Here is a 12,215-nt window from a genome sequence, read left to right on the forward strand (position 1 = left end):
GTCTCTCTCCTCCAGTGCACAGGAACACATTCGTACTCATTTCAAGAAGGAAACGACAGATTGAAGCCTTCGAAAATCATAAAAGCAAGCAGAATAAACAAGAGTCCAGTCTCTGTTAAGCCACAAGTATTTTACCTGGCTTTCACCTCCATGATATTAAAACGAACTCCTAAAAACAAACACTTCACTTCACGCCTCGGAGCCATCTATCATTCTCACACTGCGGCTGCCAAGTCAAACCCAGCGAGGGCCACATTACGGAACGCCACCATCAAAGTATGTAATCAATTTGCAGATGTGTTAAGCGCTATCGCAGGAGAAGAGCCTGAGGTGTTAGCCAGAGCGCAGGGATGGCTGGGGCCGAGTGAATAACACACCAGTCTGAGCAGAGAGCTGGACCTGGAGCCCAGAAACACAGCTAAGAAAAGCTGCAACTGTCAGCTAGTGCCACCAGAGGGCAGCACTCAATGACAAACCTGTAGATGCCTTGATTAAAAATGTGAAAGAAGATTTCTATTAGATTTTCATACAAAGATAACCTTATTAAATAAAAAATGCCGTTTTCAAATGATCATTTCATAACCAGAGTGAAAAATAGTCCAACATGTCCAGGACTGGCCGTCCAGTCAGAGCAGGCAAAGATGCTAAACAAAGTCTACAAAACCGTCACCACAGACTTTTCTGCTGTCATATCAACTGCAGCAAGAGCCTGTTGATGATATGACAGAGCAAGTCTGTACAATCAGAAAGTTGAAAAGGCCAGTATTGTGTATTTTCCAGGCACATTGTGCCATTTTATGCCACAATCTACTAAAAACATGCAATAAAAATGCTCTATAAAATATGACTTAGAAGAAACTTGACTTCCCTATTTGACTTCTTAAAATTGTCTCTTTAAGAAACTCCTGCTCTTTCTGACACTCTGCCTTCATCACAACAATGCTTTCTTTTCATGAACATCCGTATCGTTTTTACGACTGGGAGGCTCTGATTAGCATCTCAAAAGCTCATATAATAGCTGAACTCTGACCCCAAACCCCGGAGGAGTTGAAAAGGAGGAAGTTCAAACCGTCTCTTCCATTGATCATAATAGGAAAGGGTCGGCGCTCTGACTCCAACGTCTCCCGCCACAACTCTTTGAAGATACTTGAATCATATGAGTTACAATAATGTTTAATTTCCCTTCAGGATAAATAAATTACATTCAAATTGAATTTGAATGGACAACAACATAAATCCACTTGTTAACACATTCACAATTTTGCCAGAATAAACAGGACACAGGAAAATTGGTGTTTACTTCAGAGCTACTTTAAGTAGCTCAGATTATTTCAGAAGCAGGCTGCTGCTGCTCATCCAAAAAAAGCTGCAGCAAAGTCCTAATAACACCGCTCTGGCTGCGTTTTTAAGGAGACTGACTTTAAGTCCTTGTTCAATGTCACTCTACAAGTGTTTCCTAAACGGTACTAGTCTTTCAATGTTTCATCATAATTCTCTGTTCTCTCTGGTCCTGAATGATTGTGATTTACAGTCGGCTGGAGCGACGGAAACTCTACCTGCGAGGAAGAGAGCGTTGGAGGGACAGGAGAGCGAGCAGACCTCTGCACCTCCGCTCTTAGTGCAGACCAGCTGGGCTCGCGGAGCAGGCTTTCCATTGGGTAGACACTTCACAGCCTCTGAGGAGCACACCAAACCACATCACACACCGGCAACGTCCAAACATGGAGGCCGGAGGTAGAGGCGTGGACGGCCCGTCCACGGAGCAGGAGCTTACCGATGCAGTCCTTCTTGTTCCAGTGGAGCTTCTGTCCCGGCGGACACACACACTCATAGCTGCCCTGTGTGTTTATGCAGCCGTACTCGCAGCTGCCGTTGTTGATGCTGCACTCATCGACGTCTAATGCAGGAAAGCAGAGAGAAATCTGTGTTTCTACTGGTCAGAGATACAACAACGTCTCTGCATGGACACTCACCTCCACAGTGCGTGAGGCCGTAGAGGATGTATCCCTTGTTGCACAGGCACTCAAAGCTGCCGGGGTAGTTGATGCAGGTGTGGTCGCAGGTCCTCTCAAAAGAGCACTCATCGATGTCTGAGGGAGGCCACACACACACAGCAAACGTTTTCACACTCTTTGAACCTTTTCACATGTTGTGTTAAGTACAACTGCAATCTGTAACGCGACACACAGTGTTTGAAATGTTTTACAAACAATAAAAAGTGTGGCGTGTATTTGTTTCCTCTGAGTGAATCCTTCGTACAACCAGCCTCTGTTGGCTGTATGAAGGACACAACAGTTCATTCAAAATCAGATAAATGTTGTTATTAATAAATAATCCATCAAATGAAAAAAAAATGTTTCCATGAAATAAAAACGTACTTCCTGCCTACAGTCAGTCTGGGTGATTTATGAAGGGAGCTGGGTACAGCCCATTTTATTTAGGGATATCAGATTAAAGGGGGCTCAATACAAAAGCACACCACACTTCTTGAAATATTTTAAAACTATTTATGATTTTTTTTCCACCTCACAATTCTGTGCTTTTTTGTGTCGGTCTATCATAAAATACTGGTAGTTTTTCCCATGAACTGTGTGCGTTCTAGTGAAACGAGATGCAAAGCAAAATTATAACAACTGATATTAGATTTGTATCAAACATTTTACATGAGGGTCAAAACAGAGGAGTTGAAAGCACTGGGCTGAGTGGGAAAATTCATTAATTCTATAAATAATTAATTACAAGAGGGATCTGTGAATGACTGTAGATCAAAAGAGATTATTAAAGGGATTACAGTTTCCCTATTTTTTTTTTGTTGATTTTGGGCTAGAATATGTTTCTCAGGAGGGATTAAGTTATAAATGCTTGGTCTTGCATTAAACAAATTCAGTTCAAGGAGAAACTCCTTAAATTTAAATAAGAATCTTTTTTTGTCACGCAGGATGTAAAATTACAGTCCTCTGACCATGACTTGTTAAAAAGTTCCTTAGTGTGACTTCTTCTCAGCCTGTTTCCTCTAGAAGACCTCTAAAAGTCCTAAGCATATGTTTTACTGTTATGACCTTTTCTGTTTAAAAGAGAAGATATTTTGATTTTAATGAGACATAAAACGTTAACATTTTTGCAATTTCATCATAACAAGAATATTTTCTCTTTATTTTCAAGTGCTGGCAGGTAGATGCCTCCATAGAGCCTCGAACAAAACACAAGTCATAACGTTCTCCAAAAAATGCTGAAATATTCTGCTTCAGTGGAATTAACCTGGGAATTAGCTCAAAGCAAACACCATGCAAGTGTAAGAACACGTTATAATAAATGAATAAACGTGAAATCTCAGTGGGATACAGTGTTGTCAGTAAACATGTTAATCTAACATGTTCTAATGAAGTCTGTAACTCAGAGGAAGTTGGTCTGGATCCTGGATGTTTGCTCTGCAAACAGTGAGAGGACATCGGAACGGTTCGCCCGTGCGGTCGCAGCCAGTCGGAGCAGAACGGTTTGCATAAACAGAAACGGCACACAGTAGTTCCTAACATACGTACAGTCATCCTAAAAAGAAAGTACACCTTTCATTTAGAAGGTTTTTACATATCAAGAAATAAACAAACATGATCTGGTCACAACCATTCAACAGACGCTGCCATCACTGAGCAAAGGTGAAGCCAAAATGGAGAAGCTGTGTGTGAACAGCTAATGCTGGGTTCACGCCGCAAAATTGCCGGACGATTTTCCAACCAGAGACCCGACAATCAAAGATCTACCGAATAACAGGCTTGGCTGCACAGTGTGACGTCTGCTCTTCTTCCTCTGGTCGCGTAACGCTGCAGTTTGTGGGCATCATGGTAGATTCAGTGAAGGGCCAGGGAACACTGGACAGAAATGTCAGCGGACATCTAAACATCCTAAACATCCTGTTATGTTCATTTCTGAGGTACAGCAATAATGTTTGTGGGTCAATTTGACCCGGGGAGTGTTTAGTCATGCAATAGTGTCAGAAACCAAACAATTCCTCCAAAACATTTTTGTATCCGATTATCAACTCCAGTACTAACCATCTCAATCAATATTTGTGCAATGATGTTTTTTTATGTCTCAGAAATTAAGGATTAATGACGACAACTTACTCAATTACTCATTTGGATATAAAAAACTGGAATTTACATTTTTTATGTCCACTGAAAAAAAACCTAGACACAAAAAAACTATAATTTCCTTGAAATCGATCTTTAGTAAATTTTTTTATATTACATTAAAACATTTTTTCAAAGGGTGATCTTTATAATTGAACTTGAGACACACATACTGTTCCGGGTCAAATTGACCCGCCAATTAAAATCAAGATAAATGAGTCATGCAGAAAGTATTTATGTTTTTCTCCACTTCTACTGAGTGCCCACTCAGTGTGGGTGGAGTTTGCCCATGGGAACGGAAAAGGTTCCTGTCAAAAGTTATATGAACACCTGCTTTCTCACAGTTCATAGTGAAGTAAAGAAAGTAGGGAGAAAGTGGGTTTGTGTGTGTCTGCATGTGTGTGTGTGTGTGTGTGTGTGGTGTGTTGTGTTTGTGTGTGTGGTGAAATGTGGTTCATAGCTGCAAGGAAACATATAGAATTGGACATTTTCAATCTTTTTTTGCACTGTAACTTGGACTGCCCGGTCAAATTGACCCGAACAATATCGATGTAACAAGTAGAGGCAGGGGGGGTTACAAAAGTGTAAAATGGATACATTTTCAATTTACATGTAGAGTTCACCTATTAAGACAAATAGAAAAAGTTTCATGCAAAAAAAATACTTCCAACTATTAAAAAAAAAAAGTAAACTTTAAAACGGGTCAATTTGACCCGCAACATAGTAGGAGGGTTAAAAGGCGTCAACATTTCAGAGAAAGACCTTGCAAATATTTTTTTATAGAAACACAGCAGTTATGAAATAGGTTTTTTTTTGGACAAAGAACATTTGTAATGGAAACGCAGCTATTGTTGGCTGACTTGAAATCTGTTGAAAATTTCTGATGGGGTTTGAAAAAAGTGGCTGCAGCACAAAAAGCCAACAAGAGCTGGAGGCCTTTGGCTATGAGGGGGGCTAAGATTCAGGAACGCTGCAGGCTTGGTAGATCCAGAGGACGCCAGAGGACTAAAAATGCTCATTATAAAGCGGTTAAATAATTTGGCGACTTCAAGAGTCATTAAAGGTGTCACGTTACATTTATCCTCCCATGGTGTTAGCTTGTTGCTCAGAAGGATCATGGCAAATGTCACGGTCGGACAGCGGGTAAGCGGGGGCATTGTCCTATCAAAACGTCAGTTTCCAGTAAAAAACTGGTGGGGTCCAAATGACCCTGCCTCTTAAGAACGCGGAAGGCTTAAATTGTTCCTGTTTGATTGAGTCACTGGAATCATCTGTCAGTTTGTATATTTTGCCAGTAAAGTTTTTTTTCACAGTTGGGGTTGAATCATTTTGGCTCCAGATGTCTGTGGATGGGAAAAACCTGGCAGCTATTGGCAGCGCGGCACATTGGCAGAGGTGTGCTTCTGCTAGCGACGCCGTATCAGAGCGACGCTGTGATGTGGCCGACACCACTCAACACCACATATTTAAAGACTTCAAGTACGCAACCAACGAAGCCCGGCTAACCCAACGCATACACACACCGCTGTTTGTCTCAGAGTGTTTGTTTTGGGCGGAGCCTAGAAGAACCTTAGGGTTTTGGTGTTAGGAAAAATCATTTTGTTTGTCTGATCTGCCTCGCTTGCTGTGACTTGTAAGCAGGAATTTGCCTTTGGTCATGCAAACTTAGTGTGTTCAGAAAGCTTCCAAAGACACAACACACACCCAGAGAGGGAACTCACAGACGCATTAATAGCAGCTTGACCTTCCCCTACTGAAGCAGTAACTCTGCTCTGATTACATCAAACAATGCAGACAGTCATATTTTCACAAATAAGATCATAAATACCTACAAAACATTTATAAGCTGTACAGAAGACAAGAATAAACTTTACTTAAAATGTCAGCCAAAATGTCATTCTGAACTAAACAGATTATTAACAAAAAAAGAAGAAAAAGAGAGAGTTGTCCACTAACCTTTGCATGTTCGTTCATCAGTGAGAAGTTTGTATCCTTTCTGGCAGCTGCACTCGAAGGAGCCCACTGTATTTCGGCAAAAGTGATCACAGCCTCCGTTGTTCTCCTCACATTCGTCGATATCTGAGTTGATTCAGTCAGATAATTGGGGACATATGAATAAAGTCACACAAAAACTCACACAAGAGCACAGATACTGGAGCACCGCAGGGCTGTGTACTCCATCCTATACATGTTACATCCTATACGTGAAGGGTTTCCCCATCAAGAATTAGCGGTCAACAGGTAGAGCGTATTTAGGATTTTAAACAGATAATAAACTGCAAAGAAGAGAGGATGCTCTTTCTTAGGAAACTAAAAAAATGTTAGATAAGACAGTAGATTCTCCAATTATTTTTCCAAACCTCTTCTACAGACTGTTTTATCGTTAGGGATTATTTTTGCTTTGGGAAATATGATAATATAAAACTACAGCACATTATTATATTAGATCAAGTTCAAGTCTCCCTTTAAAAATGGAACAATACGAACATTTACATGTAAATACGTGAGACAGCCTGGTGGGTCATTTCCATCTCTAATCCTGTTGGTAGATTGATGTTGAAACACAAAAATAAGCAAAGGGACAAAAACAAAATAACACAGAAAAAGAAATAGATAAAACAACCTTAAAATGTATATCTGTAGATATACTCAACGTTGACATTGACTCCCAAGAGTCAATTTTTTATTTGTTTTTAAATGAGATGAGAAATGAAAGGTCTGCTATGTTACTCAAAATCATATTTCAAGTGTGATAAAAAAACAATAGCTTGACCCAAAGCAGTTTGAGGATTTATCAGCGTTGCTGATCTGCAGCCCAGCTTTACAATGAATAGATTCTTAGAAACATGGATGAAGTTCTAGTGGGTCCACAGTTGGTTGACAGCTGCAGGTCGGATGGCAGAATTCTAAAACATGGAAATCAGAACTGCACCATACCACAGGTCATTTGTGCCTGCAGCAGATCTACTGCACAAAGTGGATCACTTTAAATTCAACCCCAATGCATGCTTATGCTAATTCTATTTTATCAAGAGATCTAATTTTAGCTTTTTTATTCAAAATTTGTATTCTGTATCCTGGTTATACCGTCTGTATTACTGCAATGTTTGCATTGTGATATATATGAGATGTGCAATGTAGGCAGGATAACAAAGTTTACCTTGACCATGACCTTGAAACTCAATTTAAAACCTGCTACAGTTGTCTTTTATGTTGCAACCAAACTTTGATATATTTTAATGGGACTTTATGTAACAGCTTTTAATAATAAGCAACCTTTTCACAAATAAAAATCTAAAGAAACATGATGTTCACATTCAGCCTTGCCTGAATAAATCTGTCCACCTCTGTGTAATTTAATCTCAGACAAATCCAGCTGCATGCACAAGTGTTAGAATATGTGTTAGAAACACTTCAAATGCACACAAGTATTGGGCAGACTTTTATAAAACATATTCTACTACTGCTAGTCGTAATAGTAATAATATTAAAAAGGGGAATGGAGTCGCCCTGAGGAGCTGTTTTCACTGGCGGCCACAGACCTCATGGTAGATCTGGTTTCTCCAAGCCTTTGTCTCAGTTCAGCATTTCCTCACAAGAACTTTCACAGCTTTTAAAACTTCGCCTCTTTGAATCATGGAACCTTTATTATTTATGTCTGTTAAAACATTTTGCATGGAGAGCAGGACATTTGCAAAAGATCAAACTGGAAAGATTTAGAACGTCAGTAAGAAACAGGTAAAAAAACAAAAAAGGAACAGAGAGAAATGAGAGGCAGCAGCAAACAGGACAGAGGACAGATTAAACAGCCTAAGTCGTTTTTGATTGGTGCTTTAAGTGATGGAAACTGTTGGGGATTAGCAGCCAGGAGCTACAGAGTAGGCCAAGCAAGATGCCAGAGAGAAAAGGGGAGGAGGGTAAATGGGTAGATGGATGAACTTATGCAGCTGTTTTCCAGTCATACTGACCACTCAAAGTACTTGACACCAGAGCCACATTCACTCATTTTAACACATTTATACACTTTTGTTTAAGTGGGAGTAAGTGTCTTGGCCAGGGGCACATTGATGTGTGACAGGAGGAAACTGGAAGGTGATTACTCTACTGAGCCGCAGTCGACCCAGTACAAGCAGAAATGGAGATAAGCAGGGAGGGAACCGGAAAACACGAGAGGAAAGAGGAACTTAGATGATACTAAAAGGGAAGGAAAGAATATGGATGTAAGCGAGAGGGAATGGCGACTAAAACTAAAGCAGGAAAAGCGTCAGTAGAATGTGGGATAATCTGTTTTTTCTGGTTTTGATCGCCGGTTTGGTGACTTTGCCAAAACCAACACCAGACTTTCGGATTTCATTTGGTTCCCATTTTGCCCATGTTCAACACCTAGCCAAGTGTGAGAGCGCCCCCAAGTGGACAAATACAGATCAACTGAAGTAAGAGAGATGCTCCGACTGAACAGCACCGTGAGATGACTTGAAACTTCATCAGGGTAGACAGAGTGTTGGCACAGTGCAACATGAGATTAAGAAATGTTATAATTGGGTTATTACAGTGTTCATGATGATTCTGTAGCTGTGGTGTGGAGTTCAAATATCCCAGAGGGTACTTGAAACTCAGAGGCTATTTTGAAGATTTCAGCTGATTAACTATAAAAGCACTTTCTATGTTTGAAGCCATTTCTTAAGATTTTCTCTGTGTTGCTCCTCTTCATGTTATTTGTTATTTCACATTTTACCTGAAGTACAGTGCATTCCAAAGGATTTTATTCCAGTCATTAACGTGCTTCTGTTGTTTCCCGAGGCTGTCAGGGACAGCTGTTATTTCAACTTCAGGATAAAACCAAAGTACAAACGCGTCACTTTTGAGTTAGGAAGTATAGAAATGATAAAACTAAAAAAGTTCATTTTTACAAAATCCACAAAATTAGGGGGGAAAAAAAACAAACATCGTTCCACAGTGCTTGCTTGCTAGCCGTGTTGTTTTCACTCCAGTGCGTCTGCAAAACCAGTGAATACAACCCTGGGCTTACCCAGGACAGACAGACACGGCTTTTTAATTACCTTCCTCGCTGAAAACACTGGCAGAATCACAGCATCTGCCCACACTTAAGGGGCACTCTGAGGGTGGCTATGGGTAGATAATTACCCTTAATGAAGCTTAAATGTTCCTTGAGCCTAAGTAAATACATTAAACTAGAGCAAGTCTTGAAATGAAAAAGTCTGCAATGAAGAAAGGGAGGACAGATCAACGCAAGTCAGTCCGCTCAAAGTTTCAATATGATCCAAGTTATGTTTCTGTCACCATTCAGTCAAATACGGATAGACTTTGTTCTATAAAATAGTTAAGGGAGTTTGTTAAAAGAATGAGTGATGTTCATACATAAAGAAGGCTATTCGTCGTAATCAGAGGCCCTCAGACAAAAAAATATGTAAGACACATACAGTGGAGAGAATAAGTATTTCATACAGCATTGATTTTTCAAGTTTCCCCCACTTATAAAGAATGGAGAAATCTGTCAGTTTCATAATAAGTACACCTCAACTGTTTAAGACAGAATATACAAAGATTAAGCAAAACGATATTATACTGTTTTAGCATTTTACTGCACGTATTAATTATTTAATCACCAACCAACATGAATTCTGCCTCTTACAGATCTGTTAGTTCGTGTCTTATCCTTCACTCGTTACCTGGATTATTATAGTTTGGGATTTTCATCATAGTTTAGTTTTGTTAACTTTGGGAAATTTGCACACAAACAGGGGGAAAGTAGAAATTCTATTTTGAGGGTGAGTTTTGAGTTTATACATTTAATTGTTGATTGAATTTCAAAACTACAGTCACAAAACAAAGCCAGTCATGCGTCACATCCACTTTATAAAAGAAACGATTAGTTTCACTTATCGCCAGCATTACATTTATACTTAAAAAGTTTTATTAGGTCTGAGTTACATATAGTGAAATATTGGTATTTGAGTGGAATTATGCGATTTCTCTCTGACTGTAAGATGTTTCTGTGTCAGTTAATCAAATGGCTTCATTCAGTAACTGCTGATGTAGGAAAGGTTATGAATCAAACACTTACTGTTATGAGTTTAATGGTAGTTAGTAAAATAAAACAATGAGTGAAATCAGTGTGTGCACATGAATGGGCTCATTCATGCTTTTCTTTTTTTAACAAAGAAACATCTGGATGGCCGAAGGCAATGTGGAACTTTAATGAGGATGTTCTTAATTAACGGAAAGACATTTCATACGAGACTGAATCCGGAGAGTGTGTTGGAGCAAAAATTCAAAACTTAAATCATTTCATAAGTGGTCAGCCAGAAGCACTGTGAAATATTCCGTGAATAAGATGCTATGAAGAACACCCTCGCTTCCAAATTTGTCTCAATGCGTCAGAAATGTTCTGGAGTGGTAAAGGAGTGAGGTTTTCTTTCAAGTCAATGTTTGGGGGAAAAAAATGAAAAGAAAGAAAATGTGAGGTTAAACAAAAACAAATCAGGAATCCAATTCTTCTCACTTCGGCCCCAAGCAGACTCCCGAATTGGAATGTGCACCTAATACAAATAGAGAACAAATTGCGTAAAGCTAAGAAAATCTGAGCAGTTTTTTGCAAATATTTACAGAGGAAAGCAATTAAATGGAAAAGATTTGCAGAAACCCGAACCTCCACAAATAATTGGGGACAGCGCATGGGGATCTGGTTCTGTTGGAGAGTGTTGGTTTTCTTTGCAGGGTGTTGTCAGTGGAGAGGACAGACATCAGGCTGAGAAGACGTGTGTATTTACGCGGGTATTAAATGACCGCAGCGCAGAAACAAACACTCCGTGGCTGCATGTGGGCTGAAGGAAAACTCTCCGTTTTGCATAACAATGATGAGAGGCTGAGCTGCAGCTCCATGCATTACTGACTCATTTAACTCAGCCTGCTCGCCACACAGCTGCTGTCTCTTGGTTGTATGTTGAAGACTTGTAGAGATAAGTGTGTAAAAACGGCTTAAATCGGACATAAAATTGTTTACTTTTTTTTTCTCATAAAGATTTCATATTGCACTCTTTTTAAAATCCTGATTCCAGCTTGAGGTACAAGAAGTTATGGTCTTGAATCAAACAAAAATAAATAGACTACATAACCTCTCACCTGAAGGTATTTATTTTTAAGTTATATTATCCTTTTTCACCCAGCAGCTTGAAGTAGATTACTTTTAAATAATTGGCAGTTATTGTAGGTACAATCAGACCCTGATGACATGTTATGTGCTCAGAGACCTCTGGCAGATGGGTGGTTTTGTTCACGGAACAGGCAGGATAAATGTGCTGAACTAACAGGAGGTTTTTCTTGTCCTGCTGATCATTTGCAGAGCAGAACTTTTACACTCCGTTGGTCCACAGACACAGCAGCAGGCAGCTTGGGGCTAAGCGCCCAACGGTTCACTGGTGGGAGCAGCCAAAATTTCAATTTCAAATATTAATATATTATTACAAAATAAATGTCTTTTAAGTCATATTTGATATTTACAGCATATTTTAGCAACTGAAGTTAACAGCGTTACTTGATTGTGCTATAAAATGGCCCCATGTGGCTGGAAAATATATAACACCCCCTTTAGGATGACCATATATTTCTTTTTCTTTTCTTTTTTTTTTTACGTTTGCATAATACATTGAGTTTATTCAGTCCTGGCTTTGCTGCCACTTTCAGGTCAGCAGCTAGAAAGGATAAACTTGCCTTAGTGGCTCAGGTCAGAAGGCTGCGTGGAGCTGCAGAGGGTTTTGACAGATTTCAAGACTGAAGCCTTTTCTGACGGTCAGAGCTGATCTGATGAGGCCTTTAACTTCGATCTGGTCAGATGTGTATTAGAGTGCATTATCAGGTCTTTTCAGGTAAATGTGGCACACAGGCCAGTGAGGACATGTCAACCGTGCCAATTCAGTTTTTCTTTTTTTTTTTGTTTTACCGACCACACAGTGTTCTCAGAAGCAGCCAGGAACTCACATGCACACATCTAACCTTTCATGAACTTCCCCGAGAACAAAACCCAAACCACCATGTAATGTAATGAGTGTTAATGATCCTGCCGTTACA

At 39.7% G+C, this 12,215-nt stretch overlaps 1 protein-coding gene across 2 annotated transcripts in view; it reads right to left on the reverse strand.

Moving 5' to 3' along the window:
* scube1 (signal peptide, CUB domain, EGF-like 1) overlaps positions 1-12,215 on the reverse strand; it is a 94,379-nt gene that overhangs the window by 16,147 nt on the left and 66,017 nt on the right. For both annotated transcript variants that reach the window (XM_008401500.3, XM_008401501.3), the window contains 4 exons: positions 6,084-6,206; positions 1,974-2,090; positions 1,775-1,897; positions 1,557-1,676 (listed from right to left, as the gene is read on the reverse strand). In XM_008401500.3, the coding sequence (XP_008399722.2) occupies positions 1,557-1,676; positions 1,775-1,897; positions 1,974-2,090; positions 6,084-6,206 (483 nt within the window). The remainder of the gene's footprint in view (positions 1-1,556; positions 1,677-1,774; positions 1,898-1,973; positions 2,091-6,083; positions 6,207-12,215) is intronic.

This window comes from Poecilia reticulata, chromosome 23, assembly GCF_904066995.2.
Source record: "Poecilia reticulata chromosome 23, P_reticulata-male-v2, whole genome shotgun sequence".
Classification (NCBI taxonomy): Eukaryota; Metazoa; Chordata; class Actinopteri; order Cyprinodontiformes; family Poeciliidae; genus Poecilia; species Poecilia reticulata.